Source organism: Nycticebus coucang, chromosome 8, assembly GCF_027406575.1.
Source record: "Nycticebus coucang isolate mNycCou1 chromosome 8, mNycCou1.pri, whole genome shotgun sequence".
NCBI lineage: Eukaryota > Metazoa > Chordata > Mammalia > Primates > Lorisidae > Nycticebus > Nycticebus coucang.
The window spans coordinates 117,354,541-117,374,985 of record NC_069787.1 but is presented as its reverse complement, the minus strand read 5'-3'; the positions used below and the strand labels follow the sequence as shown (position 1 = coordinate 117,374,985).

Genomic DNA, 20,445 nt, shown 5'->3' with positions numbered 1-20,445 from the left:
GCTGGGACTACAGGCGCCTGCCACAACGCCTGGCTATTTTTTTGTTTGTTTATTTAGCAGGCCCAGCTGGGTTTGAACCCACCAGCCCTAGAGGATGTGGCTGGCACCCTAACTGCTGAGCTACGGGCACCCAGCGTATTAAGTTAATTCTGACAACAACCCTAAGAGGTGGGTTCCATTATTATTCCCACCTCGCAAATGAAAAAACCGGGTCAGACAGAAGTAACCTGCCTTATGTCACAGAGTTAGTAAGAGGCCATCTGATCCCAGAATGTATACTTAATACAACTACACTAAACAGAGTTAAATTTTTATCTCTCTAGGTCGTTGATTTTTCAACTGATTTGTAAAGATCATTAATTAAATTATTTCTGAAAGAAGTGCCAACTACAGTAATTATATTTTTTTATTTTATCAACATCATTTAAATTTGGCCACATTAGTTTAACTACAGGTTCAACTGTGCTGTGAGATAAAAACAGTTGGAAAATACTGCTCTAGGTCCATCTCTTTATCTCTTAAATGGCAGGATGGCTGAAGAATTGAGACTATATGTAAAGCTCCTAGCATAAAGTCAATGTTCAATAACTACTGTTTTTATCTACAAAATAAAATTTAGATACATGACAATTCTGAGGCCGTAATAAGTGCTGTGAAGTTTCTGAAGGAGTACAATAAGAAAACTACTTCCAAGATCCATGGAATATCAACGATCACGTAACAAAACAAATATGACAGAATTCTGTGATTTCAAAACTTAAATGGAGACTTGAGTTAAATATTGTTTTCAAAAATTATTTTTAGAAGGCATTTTTAACCAGTAAGTATGTACCTCTTAGATAATTTAAAACTAGAAAAGATAGCCACTAGATGCCAGAGTACCACCAGAGCAGTTGTTTAATTAGGAGTCTTTAATATGGGGCGGCGCCTATGGCTCAGTCCGTAAGGCGCCGGCCCCATATACCGAGGGTGGCGGGTTCAAACCCAGCCCCGGCCAAACTGCAACCAAAAAATAGCCGGGCGTTGTGGCGGGCGCCTGTAGTCCCAGCTACTCGGGAGGCTGAGGCAAGAGAATTGCTTAAGCCCAGGTGCTGGAGGTTGCTGTGAGCTGTGTGAGGCCACGGCACTCTACCGAGGGCCATAAAGTGAGACTCTGTCTCTACAAAAAAAAAAAAAAGGAGTCTTTAATATGTGTACTTCTCATTGCTTGCCCTACTTCAATTCCTTTCCATTATTATTTTAACCATTTTCCTACTTTCCTCTTAACTAGGCATAAGGCAATCAAAAGTACTGATTAGATCTGCTAATAACAAGAAAAGTTTAAGAGGCTTCTAACTATGGTTTATTTAACAGCTTATATCCTCTTAAGTGTCAGGGTACTTTTTTCACTATACTTGGAGATCAGTAAGACATATAAGAAAACCAACTGAATCAATTAAATATGGCTGTTTTAGAAGCTTTTGGGGTTTTTTTTTAAACCAGGCCTGCCCAGGACCATATGGGAACTATTTCGCTATCCTCACAGGTCTGTTTGGAGACCTCAAGTTTAAAGAGAGTGACTCAAAAAGGAAGGTAATAAATACAAGAGAATACACAGTAAACTTATAAGTTATTCTCTAAGTTGGGTATTAAATATTCATTTAAAAGTATTCATAATATAAAGTAACATTCTTTAAAAAAAACTTTAGATATTCTTACTCTGGAAATATAAATATTTAATTCAAATCAAATTCACATGCCAATAAATTAGTTTCAAATGAAGTCATATGCCTTAAGTTACGAAACTAGCATTTTTACAGCTTACTGGTGAAATATTTCCCATAAGTGAAAAAATAATACATCTGCAATTAGTAAATCTTGGGATGTGCAAAAACCTATGAAATTAAAAACTATAAATGGGCCTAAAATTTTTAGAACATATTAGAATACACTGAAGTTGCAAAAATTGACCATTAACAATCACTCTACACATTTAAAATTGTATTACTCATTTGGAGTTATACAATCTATATACTATAAAGAATTTTAAACACTCCAGATTCTAAGAAGAAAAATTTAGACAGTCTAATTAAAATGTATTTTTTTGTTGTTTCTGGAATACTTCAACTGAGATTTTATCCATAAACTGAGGAATTTTTAGCAAATAGCAACAACAGTCTCAAAACAATAATTAAGAGGCATAAATTAAAGGAGTCAAGTCTGTGAAAATATAGGTGAAAAGAGCCATTTGTAAATACTGAAGGGGTCAATCATCTGAGACTTCTATTTTGGAACTGTACACAATCGAGCAGATTAAGAGCCAAGGAAAATGCTGTTAATGGGATCAAATCAAGGTTACAGTCTATGGAATCTGAAGGCATCAAGAGGCAACTAAAATCAAAAATTTTATTAGAAGGAAATACTGAATTTTATGCAATTTTTAGTCACAAATTCTCTTCTGCTCAAGAAATGAAAATGTGAACCAGTTTTCTGTCAATTTATTTGATGTTAAAATAAAGTACCATTCTAAACATAGTCAATGAAGCAATTCTTAGGAAGACACGTAAATAAAAATGCTGTTTATCTATAGTTTTCAAAACTATCAAAAAAAAAAAATACACTATTTTCTCCCTGACTTTATGTACTAAACAGTCATGTTAATTTCCAAGTATATTCAAGTAGTACACCATAAAGTGACTCAGAGCTTGTGGCATATCTACCTACTTTAACAATATACTATCATTGTAAGGTCACTAACAGCTTAACAGAGAGGAAAAACATGCATACACCCCATAGCTTAAAAACTAAACTATGTACATAGCTATGATTTAATAATAAAAAACTAAACTAAAACACTGTCCAAGCTTAATGCATGAGGTTTGAGTACTGAATTCAGGGATACCACTTTCTCTTGCTATGGAGAAATCTGACTTCAGAGACCTCTAAATAGAAACAAAAGAAAGTAGATCAATAAGGGCCATCTCTAATATCTGTGGATTTTAAATGACTAAAAGCATCCTCTAGGTATAAGGTTACAATACAACAAATCAGTGGCTACAGTAGCTTTTCCTTCTTCCCACCTTAAGGTCTGCCAAGTAATACAGCAAACCTTTAATTCTGAGAATATTCAAGAGCATTTGGCTTTGGGATCAAATTCTGAGTACATAGGTCACATACAAAAGTTTTGAGACAGACTATGTTATGGTTCATTACTTTACTTCCAAGAAACACAGTTGACAGCATCCCTTCTGATTCACCCATGCAAGTTTCAACTTGCTCAGCTTATTGGTATTGCTAGGAGGGCTTTGTTTCTGTCTGCAAGGATTTTGTTACTTAATTTTTGTGTATCTCAAAACTTTTGTAATGAACCCTTAAGTCTATACTTCATTACTTATAATAGCTATATGACTCATCCTCAGAGCCTCGGTTTCCTTAATTAAAAAGGGAAAGAAAACACTTAGTGACAGGTTGTTGAAAAGATCAAATGAGATTATATATGTATATACAAGGCTTGACATAAGCTTTATTTGTGTTTAATACAGGATTATAGTTTCCAAATTATGCTTCATAAAAATAAAATTATGGTAGAATGCCTGAATATGTATCAAATGTTTTGCCATCATCAAGGTAATATTTGGAGGTAGACAGAATACTTCAACTTGAGCTAGGTGTACCAAAGTATTTAGCACATTTCATTGGACTAGAATTACAATTTTGGGAAGTCAGCACTCCCCTAGATATTCCTTTAATAGAAACCATAAATTTACTCTAAAAATCTAAATTTCTTGCCATGACACTTAAGCCCTTCACTGGGGTACATATTAATCACATCATTTTCCAAATACGATAATATAATAGATCCTCGCTCTTCCATATCATTATACAAACTGCCTTCCTACTTCTGCTATGGCAACCATCCCTTTCTCTTATCAGTGACTTAATTTGAATGACTCTTTTAAGATTGAGTTTAAGAGTCAGCCTCAGAAAGCTTTAACAACATACTATCGTAACTAAGAATGTATAATTAACAATGGGTTGCTTCTGAGGACAGAAATTAGGCAGTTGGAAGATAGAGGTGGGAGAGAGGGTTTCAACTTATACTTTTACACATCTTGAAATGTGAACTAAGGGCGGCGCCTGTGGCTCAACGTGTAGGGCGCCGGTCCCATATGCCGGAGGTGGCGTGTTCAAGCCCAGCCCCGGCCAAAAAAAAAAAAAAAAAGAAATGTGAACTATATAAATGTATTACCTATGCAGAGTTTTTTTTTTTTTTTATGCAGTTATTTTTAAGCAGGAGTCAGTCTAACTACTACCTCCTAATCCAATCTGGTTTGATGTCCCAAACTGTTCCCATTAGTATTTTATATTTACAATATATATCAAAGTATACATGTGATCATCATTCTCATATAGCCTGAGAACTTAGAAGGCAAGACAGTCTTATTTTTTTCTTTCTTTCTTTTTAGAAACAGAGTCTCATTTGTCGCCCTGGGTAGAATGCCGTGGCATCACGGCTCACAGCAACCTCCAGCTCTTGGACTTAGGCGATTCTCTTGCCTCAGCTTCTCAAGTAGCTGGGACTACAGGCACCTGCCACAACACCTGGCTATTTTTTTGTTACGGTTTGGCTGGGGCCGGGTTCAAACCAACCACCCTCGGTATGGGGGGCCAGCGCCCTACCCACTGAGCCACAGGCGCCGCCCAAGACAGTCTTATATCAATATATGCCACAGCTCATTACCTGGAGAATACAACAAAAGCTTAATGAATGACACCCTGTTTTAAGTATTTTCTAGGGCATTTAACCTAGCTATAAGTGTTTGTGAACTTCACAATAGTCCAGTGGCAAGAAAAGGATTTAACAAGAGGAAGGGTTAAGTTTATGGCCCTCTCACGAAGCACATCCGAGTGTATGAACTCATATACACAGGGCTAGAAGAAATCTTAAAATTTGATCAAGTCTTAAAATCTAATTTTACTAATGAGAAAAACCAAAGTTAAATGACAACCAAAAAAATCAGATAAGGGGTAGAAAAGTCAGAACTAGAACACAATTTTCCATAGTTCTTACTAATCTCTGACCTAGTCTTTCCTCTGACATCTATACTAAACAATCATACTTTCAGATTAAAATCAAAGACTCTCGGTGTGATTTACAGCATGCCAGGGGTGATCTGAGAGAGCAGTTTGGACACTGAAATATTAACATTCTGTGATATACTGTTTGCCATAACATATTGCCTTATTTTATGGATTATTCACAAATTGTATACCTCTCATTTAATCCTTTCAACTCTATTCTCTTTATCCCTATCTTTCATATGGGAAAAACGAGAACTAACCAAGTAACTGAAGGGAAAATACTTCAAATATGCTGCACACTTGGATTTTACAAAAGGTATGCCTGATTCCACTGTCTGTAATGGTCACTTACATGATATGTTAAGACATAATTAAACACATTACCAGTTCTATTGATTATAAGTTCCCCTCCTGTTTGTTTTTGTTTTCAAAGGCTAGGTAGACCATATACCAAGCAAGGATTTGTTTTGTTTTAATATACAAAACCACTTGGTAAAACTGAATTCTAATTCTACTTTAGGTTCTAGTGGGCTAAAACTTTGACTTGGGAATCCTTCATCACAGATTAAACAATTTACTGGTGTAATAACGACAAGGAATAGCCTAAAACATTAAAAATAACATTTAAAATTAAATTTACATTTATAATAATTAACACATTAATCACAAAGTTTATCTACTGCATAGCAAAACCCTTCAGTAAAGTTTTAGTAAGCTTGTGGGAAAGTAATTTTAAGTAATTTAATATTTAAACTTCACTCATTTGTCCTGTTTAATCATAGGTGCATGTACTGGGACAAGATGAACACAAAAAAATTAGCCCAATTATCTGCAGAATTTTCACTTAACCATCATTTATAGATATACAATCTAAAAATCTAAGAGTGCATACTTTTTTTTTTCTTAAAACAAGCGTTACATTTGAGTACAAAGAACTAAAATGCTTAATGGGATCTGGACTTTTAAACTTGAAAGTTAAGCAAGTAATCCAGAGAGGCATAGATGAAATTTAATTCACCTGATTTAAAAGTATAAATTATGCACATACTTTTTAGAGATAAAATAGCCAATTCATCAATATATCTTTAAACAATTGCATATCAATAGGGAGGCCATAAGGGATGGTTTGTTTTCTCATGTCCTTCACCTCCCCCCATTGGTTTGTGACTTAATAACACCAGCCAAATCTGAAGTGTACAGATCAAAGTATACTTATCAGAGTCATGGAGTAATGTCTTGGAACGATGCAAATTAGCTAGTATTCCTAAAACTTAATCAGGGAGACCCATTTTTTGCCCTAAACAATGCCAGATTAAGAATATAACATACACTGAATAATTTGGTATGCTCAAGAATTGCTGTGAGAAAGACATTAATACCAGTAATTCAGGTACACATACTTTTTGTGGGTACAGTAATTAGTATTGTATCATCTAAATACTTCAGCAGTCTTGAATCACAAAGCCCATTAATTTAAAGAAAAACCATAAGCTTAAAGATTTATTCCAATTCAGGAGTTTTGCTGTACATACTCCTTAAATACCATCAAGGACTAGTATTTACTAAAAATCTGCCCTTCCCATTAACACTTAGACAACAAACATTATTCAGGTGACATTTAACCAGACAGATCTGCTTTTTATAGATTTTCTCCTTCCTCATACTTAAGTATTTAAAAAAGCAAAGAAGAAATAAACAGTATCTCTTAAGAAAATATATATACTATTAACAAGCGTTCTTCTTTCTGAGACCATATTTCATGTTATTCTATTGTATTTTCTTGCCCCTTTTTTTTTTTTTTTTTTTTTGAGAGTCTCACTTTGTCACCCTTGATAGACTGCCAGGGTGTCATAGCTCACAGCAACCTCAAATTCTTGGGCTCAAGTGATCCTCTTGCCTCAAGCCTTCCAAGTAGCTGGGACTACAGGCACCCTCCACAACGCCCAGCTATTTTTAGAGCCTGGGTCTCCCTGTAGCTCATGCTGTTCTTGAACTGTGCCCAGCTACTATTCTACTGTATCTTCTTCCATCTTGGATACCTGCTTTTACTCCACAATTCCCCACTGCACCTCCTGCCATTTTAGGAAAAGGAAAAATCAGAATTCTTTTATAACCTTTTAACTACCATTCCTTTAGTAAGAAAGATTTATTTTGGTATCTTTATCACCTAACTCAGCAGTTCTCAACCTGTGGGTCACGACCCACAGGAACCGTTATATTAAAGGGCTGCGGCATTAGGAAGGTTGAGAACCACTGATCTAACTGGTGGGGGCTGCTCTTTTTTACTAGAGAATAGTAGAGAGCCATGGCTACTTCCAATCTTTTCTGGTACAGAGAAAGATATATTTCCATTCAAAATTATCAAGTACCAGATCCATGAATCCAGTGCTGTATTTTACTATTGCCAAATTAGTGCTAACAGAATTCTGGAAGAACAAATGAATTGGTATTATTTTTATTCTCAGTTAGTAGAGAATAAACATACTCCTACTACCAGTTTTATATAAAATGACTTCTCATAAAGATGATTTAGTTCAAGATTTGTAACCTCATACCTCTTCCTTACAGGGAAAAAGCAAGTGTCACTAAAACAGCTACTTGAAATCCTTATTATCTATGACATATAAGCAACTATATTTTCTTTCTTCCTTTCTTTTTGGAGACAGAGTCTCACTATGTCACCCCTGGTAGAGTGTTGGGGTGTAACAGCTTGCAGCAACCTCCAACTCTTGGGCTTAAGTGATTTTCTTACCTCAGCCTCCCAAGTAGCTAGGACTACAGGCGCCCGCCACAACGCCCGGCTATTTTTTTAATTGTTGTTGAAGTTGTCATTGTTGTTTAGCTGGCCTGGGCTGGGTTACAACCTGCCAGCCTCAGTGTATGTGGATGGTACTATAACCACTGTGCTATAGGTGCTGAACTGTAAGCAACTATATTTTCTAAAGAAATTAACATATATGTTTGGCTTATATGATATTTAGTTCACAAATTATATGATATTTAGTTCACAAAATTATAAACAAAATGTGTTGCTGTGAATACAAATGGCCACACTCGTAACACAAATTTTCAATTTGGGGCATTTCAAGTACTTTGGGAAATCATAAGCCTTCCTGGAAATACTTAATTTTCTTTATTTAGAGCCATGTTTATGAATAAAGTATATTTTAGTTATCAGTGTGGCATTCTTAATGAATGCATCAATATCAGTTTTTATACTGAACATCACAAACGTAGGGTTTTACATTTTATTTTTATTTATTTTTTTTTTGTAGAGACAGAGTCTCACTTTATGGCCCTCGGTAGAGTGCCATGGCATCACACAGCTCACAGCAACCTCCAACTCCTGGGCTTAAGCGATTCTCTTGCCTCAGCCTCCCAAGCAGCTGGGACTACAGGCGCCTGCCACAACGCCCAGCTATTTTTTGGTTGCAGTTCAGCCGGGGCCGGGTTTGAACCCGCCACCCTCGGCATATGGGGCCAGCGCCTTACCAACTGAGCCACAGGCGCCGCCCAGGTTTTACATTTTAATTACTGATTTCTTGGTAGGAATACTTTCTCAAAGGCTTAGATATTATCTAGTGTGATTTACACATGAAGCGTAAAGGTTAAAGAGCAAAATTACCTCCACAATTCAAGAAAAATATAAGTAAGCTCCTAAGAAATAGACAAGGAGTTTCCATTTTTAAAGACTTAAATGCAGCGAGATTTTCATATAACAGAGCTCTAAAATTACCAATAGGTTTTACAGCAAAGATTAACATACACATTTACTTAATCCTCTCACTTAAAGTTTAAAAAAAGCGGAGCATTTAATTTAAAAAACATATATGTATACATACAAAATCTGTATTTATAGCATATACCAGGACACACTACTTAACACACCAACAGTTTTGTTTTTTTTTTTTTTTTTTTTTGTAGAGACAGGGTCTCACTTTATGGCCCTCGGTAGAGTGCCGTGGCCTCACATAGCTCACAGCAACCTCAAACTCCTGGGCTTAAGCGATTCTCTTGCCTCAGCCTCCGGAGTAGACACCAACAGTTTATAATACTTTATCAGTAGCTATTAGCAAACTACACAAATAAAACCATAAACAAGAAGATAGAGAGATTTGTCACCAAGGGATCCTTAAAATCAGGTTTTCAATCTTTCACTACAAATGACAGTTCACCATTCCAGCCACTGGTAAACAGCTCTTGGAATGCCACCTACAGAGTTCACACTGGTCAACTATCTATGGAAAGCAATCTGTACTGTGTTCCTTTTCTACAAGTGCCAGTAATATTTTGCTCCTCCCCTCATTCACAGAAAAAGAGTCTGTTAAGAGCGTAGGTAGTTTAAACAAATTTTGTAATGTTCACTGTAAAAGTGTCTACATACCTTTTTAATGAACTGTATTTTCAACTATCACCGGTTTATACAAAATAAATCTGAAGAATCTCAACAACTGACCATTAGCTTTTCTAATGAGAATGGCTAGAAAGATACATAATCTTTAAGGTAATTAATAACATAGAGTCAACAGGTAATGCTGACTGAGAACTTTTTGCACATACAACCATCAGCTCTTTTAAAGGTGTGACTGTATTAAGATGTATTAATATATGGCCTGGTTCTTTAATATAAATAATCTCAAAATTGAGCCAATATAGAGCCATGTATTAGGGAAGGTAACCAAAAGTAACAGAGTTTTTGGTATCTCAACCTAAACCACTTAGACCTTTTTTGTTGATGTTCCACTTTCCTCCCTTTACTCGAAGAAACTGAGTGTTTACTGAAGTCTTAAATTCTTTTCAAAAGCAAAGATTTTTATTAATATTTCCTTAGGATCTAAAATTGGTCAACCTATTCACAGTTTAAGTCATAATTACTCCAGATCTTACCCTCCAATTTGTTTTGTTTCATTTATGAATGACTGGATATAAAACTACATATTGATTTTATTTTAATTCAAAGCATTCATTTTGATAATTTAAACATATGCCTGGAAAACTTGTTATTTCAAACATAAAATTTTAAAATACTCTTTTACAAAGGCTTTCCATTAAAAAATATATATATACTACTACTACTTAATAGATTTATTCCTTCACCAGGTATGTTGATCCAGTGACAAAAACAGTCAAATGTGTAAGATTACATCTTGGAAACCAGCATGTTAAATTAAAAGTCAATGAAAGAGTATAACAAAAACTAGAAGTGAACATTTGACAAACAATGTAAATTTTAAAAGATCAGGGTGAGGAAGGAAGTACCATGTTTAAAATAGGGCTGCACACAAATCAAAACCCCTGCACTGGATTGATGCAAATGATAAGAACGTTGATACAGTAGTATCTATAGTTCAAATATTCACAAGTTTGGAAATGAGATTTTTGAGGATTACCAACTTTTAATACAGTAAAAGGAGAAATAAATGCATCTTTGCAGTCATACTCTAAAGAATACATTTCAGAGTTTCCATTTACCCACAGAACTCTCTGCTTCGTGTTATATCATATTAAAGTTCTGAAGAATGTAATTATGTATGCTGTATACTGAGCAGTGTGAAGACAAGAGAAAATGTATTCTTCATTCTCAGGTAGGGTTGTGTGTGTGTGTGTGTGTGTGTGTGTAAAGGAGGGGGAGGCTGGGAAAGTAGCCATTTCTTGAAGAAATATGGGGCAGTGTAAAGTTAGAGGTAAGTCAAAGGTTATTTACCAACTCAAAAGAAAATTGGCTTCTGGAAGCTACAGAAGGGAAGATGCTTCTTGATTATTACCAAAGATGGGGGGGAAAAACTCTCAATCTACATTTCAAGTGTGCCCCCGTAAGTGAAAATGGTAGGGACTATAAAAGTTGAGGGATTTTTCTGGATGGCTTATGAAATCAGTTTCTTTACTTGGTAGTCCCATCCATAAAAAATTTCAATGACTAAATAGCTTAGCTCACTTATGCACACGTGGTATTCTTTAAGAGTTCTCAAATGGAAGAAAGACTACCCCAAACAAGTCACCTACAGTAAAAGATGAACTTTAAAGATGAATGAATTTCAGTAGACACCTTTCAAACCAATAGATGTAACAAAAATGCAAGAAATGGTATAAGCTAAGAAAAAAGTGAAGAAACAAAAGAAAAAGCTTTAACATTATCTCATTATATTCTCCTACATGCCAATTATTCTAGAAATCCCTAAAATTAACTTTGCTCTTTTTAAAAACATCTAAGCTTAACCTCTCTCAAAACAAAACCCTAAATAAATGTCTGACTTATTAAAATTCCTGAAATTTTCTGTAATTTTAAATTGTAATTTTAACATATTGTAACAAATGACTTTCAAAAATTGGCAAAATATATAAATTTACACGTGACATTTCCTTATAAATCACTAAGACTCATTAAACCACAATCAAACAACAACTATTGTAGAACTGGTGTAGGAAAACACCAATTTTCACTTAAACCTTTAAAAAAGCTCCCCTAAATACAGAGAGCCAACTGCCATTTATACTTTTATTATAAAGTTACTCTTAATTTCAGGAACTACAGATTTTACTACTGTAAAATACTCTATATCTCATATCTCCCTTTCCTATAATAAAATAACTGGTAGAAAATAAGAACATCTTTTCAATACATTTTTTGCTTAACCAAAAAAAAAAAAGTTTCTTGGGAAACGTCATGACCTTTTATCCCCTTTTATTAAAAGGCTGAACTAAGTATGATCTTCCAAGCTGGATTTAACATTTCACCACTATCTCTCCAGCCTTTCCAGACACACTGGAGATTCCTTAATTGGATATTTTCTCACTAGAGATCCATCTGGTGTTCCAGAATGGAAAATTTGTAATTTTTATGTCTCATACTCAAAACTCACTGATTAAACTCTGCCCCTTAAGTGTTCAAGTGTAAATAATATGTACAAAAGGGACAATCTGATGGGAACGTTACATACTAGCTTACCCCTTTAAATTATAAGGATTAAGCTAAAACTCACCTTTTGGATACACAATGTTGCATCTCTACCCATTTCAGTGCTTTTAAACAACTCTAACAAAAACGATTCTCTCATTACACTCTTACATCAGCAACCTAAATCAATTTTAACACACACAAACTAAGTTTTATATCTAAAAGCCTCAATTGAAAAAAGAAATCTCCCCAGAGCTACATCCTAAACTACAATGTTGGCCAAGCATTTCTATCAAATATTTAAAATAAAGATTTCCATACCTGTCTTCATCACCATCAACAGGAATAGCTATGCTGAATACAGAGGTGGCCAGACTGTTCATAGGTGTTAACTGAAGAGGGTTTGCCAGAGCATCTGCAACAGGAGGCTTCACAATAGGCTTATTTTCAGCAATGAGAGAAAGTGATGGTTGAGGTAGGGGTTCTGATTTTCTTCTAGTATCGTCAACTTGACCGACTAAAGGCTGAGTCTGAGTCTGAAACTGGCTTATGTCAGATTGTGGTAGACTTGTTGGTGCACTATGTGTGCCTTGCGCTAAGGGCAGCCCGACTTGCTGGATTATGCTGCTGCTCCTGCTGACTGGCGTATGGCTGCTCAGCTGCTGCGACTGGGCCAGAGGCGCAGGTACATTTGGCATAGTAACAGAAGTGGTAGACACACTAGGCACGCTTGGAGCGGGCACGGCTGCAGGCACGTTTGGAACTCCGGGCACCATGGCGTGAGGGCCACCAGGTACGGTTGACAGCTGACCACTGCCACCCAACTGCGGCGGAGGCACGGACTGGGGCTGCCCAGCCCCTGTAGGACCCACGCACGACTGCACCACACCTCCCACAGCAGCTGCGGGCACTCCGGGTGGCTGACAAGTTGCCGCCTGCCCTCCTTGAGCCGGTCCCGGCCCCGGCGCTACAGCTTCACTGGGCTGGGAAGACGCGCCCATCATCTGCGCGCCCGCCGAGGAGACATTCTGGCCGGTGCCCACGGAAAGGCTGGAGACGGTAACTGGGCTCGCTCCGGCACCCGTAGCCGAGGGCTGTGCGGGACTCGGTGGCTGCAGGCCGGCCACGTGCTGCTGCAGATATTCACTCTGGCCAGAGGGCTGGACGGGCAGCAAATGCCCCGGCGGCATCTGGGGCTGGGAGTACGCGAATTGCTGGGGCTGCTGCGTCGCGCACGCGCCGACCGCCGGGCCCGGCTGCGAAGGCAGGGGCATGGACGGCTGCGCCAGGGTGACATTCGTCGGCGGCAGACCCTGCCCGCCCGGCCCCGGTCCCTGGGGCTGGCTCAGCTGCGCGGCTGTCATCATTGGCTGCTGCCCTGCCGCGGCTCCAGGGAACGACGGCGGCGGAGCCGAGCTCTGAGCCACAGCCCCACCTACGGGCGGCGGCGGCTGCGGCTGCCCAACGCTGAAACTCTGCGGCTGGGCCGGAGTGGGCTGGCTCATTTTCTCCGACGGGGGTAGCTGTGACACAGCAGTGAAGGAGCTGTCAGTTCCCGAATCGGGCCCATGCGCCCCCTGCATGGAGGCCACCACTACCACCACCGATCCTCCGGTGGCGCCCAGGCCGCTGTCCCGCTCTGCAGTCTGGTCGAAAGTATTGCTGTGTCTAATGCAATCCCCGGAGCGGGTCAGCACGCTGCTGTCTGAATCCCGCTCATAGTATTCCATACACGTCCATCGGCCGCGTCGGTAGGGCTCCCCGCTGCCGTGGTCCAGCTTGATCACGCGGAAACGGGAACTACAAGTGGTGGGAGGCTGAACCGGGGCTGCTGACCCTGATCCGGCGGGTGGGCCCCCGCCCGGTCCTCCGGAGGCGGAGGCCAAGGTGGCAGTCGCTGCCGCCGTCAGGGTACTGGCGAGCGCTCCGGCCACGCTCCGGGCTGAGACGGCCCCTCCTCCGTTGGCGGGAGCAGCCGCCGCGGCCGCCAGCTGCCCATCCAGGAGGAGGTTCGGGGACACGGTCCCGGGAGTCTCCGCATCCCCAACGTTGTTGAGCGTCTCTTCGGAGGAGCTGCGCTCGCAAACCTCTTCGGGGCCATAATCCGTGGCCCGAGAGACGTCGAAAATCTCTGAAGAGACGTCTTCTGTGCGTGACTCGTCCGGGTCGTCCAAGCTCTCGGTGTCCTCGGTGATGCTAGTGGCCACCTGGGCCGTGGTGACACTGGTGATTTGGAAGCAACTCTTCTTCTTGGCCGGCATCTTGGACATGGTGAAGGCTAGAGAGCAGAGAGGCACGCCGGCTCCTCTGGGATCCTGCCGGAAACTGGGGAGGGCAGAGGACAGGACCCCGAAGACAATGTCCGAGTCCGCGCTGGGGTCTGAGGCCCGCCGCTGGGCGAGTCACGGGCTGAGCCTGGCGCCCGCCGCCCGGAGAGACATCCTCCTCCTGGTTCGCCTCAGCGTCGGTCTCTTCGGCTCTACCCCTGTCCTGGTATCGCGGCGGCTCCTTCCTTTCACCTCCCGCGGCCGCGGCTCCTCAATTCAATCCCCCCAGCGGCGGCGAGAGCGCGATCTCAGGGGCGGGTCGGCGGCTTCCTCTCCCGACTCCGGCCACCGTGGTCAGTCCAGCTCCGCGCGGTCAGCAGGCCTTGGCTGGGGGCGGGAGTGGGAGGGCGAAGGGGAGGAGGCGGCGGCGGCAACGGCAGCGGCGTGAGGGGCGGTGCTGCTCCGCTCCGGCTCCTCAGGCCCGTGCCGGCGTTGGCTCTGGGCTCTCCAACTGCGGGAAGGCGGGGAAGGAGTGGTGTGTCCGGAGTTGGAGATTCCTAAATCTACCAGGAGCCGCGGGCCAGGGTCGGCTGAAGGTCCGCGGTCAGGCGGCAGGGCTGAGGCTCGGGCGGGCGGCCCTCTTTCCCCGGCTCTAGCCGGAGCTCAGCCCCAGAGACATGTCGACCGTCTCTGGCGGAAACCCGCTCTGGGGGAGGGGAAAGCCGGCTTGGTCCTCCCCGTACAGGGGGAGCCACCCCCGCGGGCGGCGGCGGTCTCGGCCTCCCCTCGCGGCTCCTGAGAGTGAGGGGCGGCGGCGACCACAGGCCGGCGAGCGGAGGCGCTCCGCGGTGTGAGGTAGCGGTGGTGATTTCTTCGGCTCCTTCTCGGTGCGCCGGGTTCCTGAACCCTGCAGAAACTGAAATTCAAACTGCTGAAGCGGCGACTGCAGCTCCCTCCCCTCGGCCAAGATGGGGCTGAAATGGCCGCGCCAGGGATGCTGGGAGGAGCAGCAGCCCCGTTGCTGCCGCCGCTGCCGACTAAAATGCCGCCGCTGCCGCAGCCACCGCCAGCGCCGCAGCCGCCGCCGTTCCGTGACGCGCTGGCGTCGTGACGTCACCGCCCCGCCCCCTCTGGTTTCCTGCAGTTTCGCGTGGAGGGGGGAGGAAAGGCGGTGGGCGGGGCTAAAGATTGAAAAAGGGGAGCGGTTTCTTTATTTAAAAATTTTTAAATTTAAAATTTGCGCTGAGACTTCTTTAAGTGTTGAAGAGCTAAAGGCAATTTTAAATTCCAAGCCAAAAGAAGCTTACTATCGCGCTAAATCAAACGTTTTTATAGTGGTTTGTTTTAAGACACGGGAAGATTGGAGGTCATGTGCTGCGTCTAATGTTTAGCAAAATCTTAGTGAAACGAGGGCGACAGGAATGGGAGCTGGAGTGTTTTAGATAGATAAAAAGGGATACCGAGTCACTTAAAAAGTCCTGAAGAAAAATGTTGACCACTGTAGTTAGAGGAGTGAAATGCTGAAAGAAATGGGAATGATTAATCAAGAACAACAAGCCAGATGGAGTCAGAAAAATGATCTTTCAGCCAGAAATTCTGTCTCTAACAACGGCCTAGAGGTTACCAACACATTCCTAAATTTCCCGAATTTGCTGTGATTCCAGGATCAAAGAGTTCATTTAAACCCTTGGACTGTTTTAACTTTCAGCACGAAATCAGCTTATGGGCCCCATAAATGTAGAACCTACTGCGTTAAATAGTTATAGTTCTTCCTTTTGTTTATTCTAAAACTCTTAGTTGGAGCCAAGGTATTATATGGTTTGGATTGGGCCATCGACAACCACAAAGTCAGAAAGCACCCTTTCCTGTCCTAATACAAAAAGCAACTATGAAAATACTTGCAAATTTATCATCTTGTAGCTACTTTCTGGCAAAAAAAAAAAAATGGTAAAGCCATTTTTTTAAACAGTTGAAAAATGAGGGTGGCCAAAATCTGGCAACCTCTTTATGCAAAAATAAATACGATTGCATACTCTCACTGTATTTGAAATTTAAAAAAATAGAATGAGGGTGGGCTTGAAGTTTGACAGAGTCATCATTTAGGTAAAAATCTAAGAAGTCTTGCTGGAAATCAAGATTTCATGTTTACTGCTGCTTTAGCAATCACATCACGATGACTTAAATCAGTAAATTATTCTACTCCGTTTTCTAATCTTTGAAGAAGAAAATACTTTTTATCCCAAAAAGGTTTTGAAAATTAAAATTTGCAGAGAATTGTTTAGGTGCTTAGTTGTAAGCAATTTATAGAGCTAAATATTTTAACCTTAGTAAAAACCATGTTCTCCAAACCCAAGTGACTGAGGTCAGGATGTGAAATAAGACCACATAATAACATCCCTGTTTCTTAAGGGGGTGGAAAAAAGTAAAGGAACAAAGTGTAACATTATGCTGCTATTGTGGCAAAAGATAGCTAATGGAATGTTTCACTTCTAAATATGTAATTTCAGTAATTGTTAGAGACAGTGTTCCATTAATAAATTAGATCAACTGGTTAAATCCAATATGAATTTATTAAAGATAAATTTAATTTTGAATTGATTTACCAGATTGTTTAAAGTGGTTATCCGCCTGGCTTATTGTACCCTCAATGAATCCCCAACAATAAAAATAAATAAATAAAAAAATAAAGTGGTTATCTGTGAGTGGTGTTCACGGTGCAGCTTTTGGAAAAATAAGTATGGTATGCCTATTTATGTTACCTTACATAAACTTCCAAATTACTTGTTCTGAAACTATTAAATCACACATTTAAAGGAAAAATCTTGGAGTAATCTGTAAGGTCATTTCTCCATAAAGGATATATATAGGACTTATTATGAGATGAAAGTAAAGATAAAGATAATTTAGAAGAGATCAAGAAGTGGCCAGGCGTGGTGGCTCACACCCGTAATCCTAGCATTCTGGGAGGCCAAGGAGGTTGGATTGCTTGACGTCAGGAGTTTGAGACCAGCCTGAGCAAGAGCAAGACCCTTTCTCTACTAGAAATAGAAAAAGTAATTGGGCCTTGTGAAAGGCACCTGTAGTCCCAACTACTTGGGACGCTGAGTCAAGAGTTATCTCTTGAGCCCAAGAGTTTGAGGTTGCTGTGAGCTATGATGGTAGGGTACTCTACCCAAGGCAACAGAGACTCTGTCTCAAAAAATAAAAAAGATCAAGAAGTGGGCTAAATGTTTGGTAAGAAGGAGGATAAAGATGTTAAAAGACATCTTAAAGATATGATTTATAAAATTAAAATGTTTTATTTAGATGGTTAAAGATTTGTGTGTTGAAACTAATAAAATAGTTCTCTTAAAAGTAATATGTTCCGGGCTGCGCCTGTGGCTCAAGGAATAGGGCGCTGGTCCCATATGCCGGAGGTGGCGGGTTAAAACCCAGCCCCAGCCAAAAAACCAAAAAAAAAAAAAAAAAAGTAATATGTTCCAAAAGTTTAAAGACCCTAGTTATTTTTATACATTTGTTCTCAAAAGATGTTCAGAATTATTGCATCAAACTGCTATGAAGAAATAAGAATTCTGATTATTGCAAGTAAGTTTGAGATCAATGTACAGAGGGCAAAACTTGATGTAACTATATAATAGAACCTCTGTAAGTTGACTGCCCAAGAGACTGTAACAAACAGGTCAATATACGGAAGTGGTCAACATAAGGAACTAGGCCTAACGTACTAATACATACATGTGATGCATGTCCAGTCTATAAAAATTAGTTCAACTTAAGGAGGTGGTCATTGTAGGGAGCTGGTCAACTATGGAGGTTCTACTATATTTCCAAACTACAGAAATCTACATAATTCATAAATTGGTCCACAAAGAATTAAAAACCTTTAGATAACTAATTGAAAATATAGAAAGCGAAAGATATGTTCAAGTACATATTCTTTGTGTATGGAGAGTTATTAAGTAACACTGGAACAGAGTGGTCCCTGAAGTCCCAAACTTCTAGGAGTGAACACTGTTATCTGGCTCCATACACCCAGAAACAGTATAGGGAGGCTATGGGAATCCTTGATAATTGCTCTAAGATCCTCCAATTTGACCATCCTATGCATGGTACTTTGCTCAAATATTTCAAATCATAGGAATGTATGGGACGTACAGTTAAGAAGAATGCAGGGGATGGGGGGAAAGAGCGACATGGTGAGACTAAAAAAAAAAAAAAAAGAATTGGACAGCCTATGTCCCAGCCAACAAGTTTTTTCTGGGGTCTAGAAATAGTTTATGATTATTTTCTATGTTTTTATCACCAAATTGTTAGAAAAATATAAAATGGAGAAATAGTTTGCAGGTTCTGAAAAGCATTTGCTAGAAAGAAAAGAAAAAGCATTGCTAGAAATAAATATCAGTTTTCTAAACAAGTAGTACTTCGTTTATTATATAACTTTCCTGGGGTTCCATTTCTGGAACAATACCATATTAATAAACACTTGCAGTGAGACACATTGTATGATATTATACCAAAAGGAGAAAATAATGCAATGAGAAAGGACTAAGGCTAATGAAATTCCATGAATACTTTTATAAAGGAAAACATAATCTGATTGAGGTGCACAAATACTTAAGAATGAAGTGTTTACGATTTCCACATTAAAAAAAAAAAACTACTTCTATAACATATTCTTTTAGAGTTTGTTATACTATAAAACATTGTTTTTTTTTTTTTTTAATATTGAAGATTTCTTTGAGTCCCAGAGACCATTGAAGTTAAGACAAAACAGCAATTTGGAGAAATAAAAGGGTGCATTTTGAACTAGTAATAGATATGATGTCCTATTAAAGCCTGTTTTATTTTATTGTGGAACTTAATTTAGACTCTAAAATATTAGCTCTGTAGTTGTACAGTCTAGTTTATGTGCTACAATGTAGGGCAGCAGAAACAATCTATTAATGAGTTTTTTATGTTTAACATCTTATGTGGCTACTAGCAATAAAATTTAAAAAAACTACATTTCCTAATTGGGAGAGATCAAAAGTAAGCTTCAGTTTTACTATAAACCTGTTTTGTTATTGTTGACAAGTGTATTAAGCAAGGCAGTGGGATACTATTGGCAATACTGTTACCAGTAGCATTTGTGAATAAAAAAAGAAAACAGTGACTAGATAGCTATGATTTTATGAAAATGTCATCTTTTTTTTTTTTTTTTTTTTTTGTAGAGACAGAGTCTCACTTTATGGCCCTAGGTAGAGTGCCGTGGCCTCACACAGCTCACAGCAACCTCCAACTCCAGGGCTTAAGCAATTCTCTTGCCTCAGCCTCCCTAGTAGCTGGGACTACAGGCGCCCCCCACAACACCTGGCTATTTTTTGGTTGCAGTTTGGCCAGGGCCGGGTTTGAACTCGTCACCCTACATATATGGGGCCGGCGCCTTACCGACTGAGCCACAGGCACCGCCCAAAAATGTCATCTTCTAATCATGGATGAGCAAAGTTCATTACACACATTCAAAGACTTATCCTTAGTAAGGTGAATCTTCACCATCTATTCTGACTTTCTTCTATATGAATTTGGTGTATGGCTTAAAGTGGTAGTATTCCCGTAATTTTAACTTGTAAAACTTTAATACTTACAAAAGAACCTTGAAAGCCATTGCAATTTCTAGACTTCTAAGTTGTAATTCCCTCTGTGTGTTATTACTATCAGCTTATGAAGTTTAAAAAATGCATGTGAGTGTAGATACTTGCATAAACTGGATTTATTATAGATATGGAGAATCATCCAAAATACTCTTGATTTATAATCTGATGGTCATTCCATCCTGATTGATTGGACTCCTTTTAATTCATGGGAGCCAAGGGTTGAAAGACACAGAATCTTGACTACCTTGCATTCCTAGTTATGTTTTAATTCCAAAATAAGTAGCTCTTTAGTCACTGGAAACAAAACACTTTTAGCTTTTAACTTTTAGAATACTTAAAATCCCACTTTGAATGCCTTGAAGGCTTTGTTAACCAGTTTGATGAAAATATTTCAAACTGTATATAAAACCAGCACATTGTACCCCATGATGGCATTAACATACACAGCTATGATTTAATAAAATAAAATAAAAATAGAAAAACTAAAAAAAAAAAACACTCCCACTTTGAAAGCATTCATACTCATTAAAAGCTCAGCCCATGATATGTGTTTGCATAAAGATTTGGGTATTGCTTACAATGGCCATGC

The 20,445-nt window shown here is 39.7% G+C and overlaps 1 protein-coding gene across 4 annotated transcripts in view; it reads right to left on the bottom strand.

Moving 5' to 3' along the window:
- The window catches only part of TSC22D2 (TSC22 domain family member 2), a 54,612-nt gene extending 37,721 nt beyond the window's left edge, over nt 1-16,891 (bottom strand). For 2 of the 4 annotated variants that reach the window (XR_008381629.1, XR_008381630.1), the window contains exon 1: nt 12,278-16,891. Coding sequence is in view for 2 of the 4 variants with exons in the window: in XM_053599384.1 (XP_053455359.1) it covers nt 12,278-14,226 (1,949 nt within the window). In the remaining 2 variants the exon portion in view is untranslated. The remainder of the gene's footprint in view (nt 1-12,277) is intronic. The other 2 variants (XM_053599384.1, XM_053599385.1) reach the window with 1 other exon arrangement.
- Nucleotides 16,892-20,445: the final 3,554 nt, after the last annotated feature.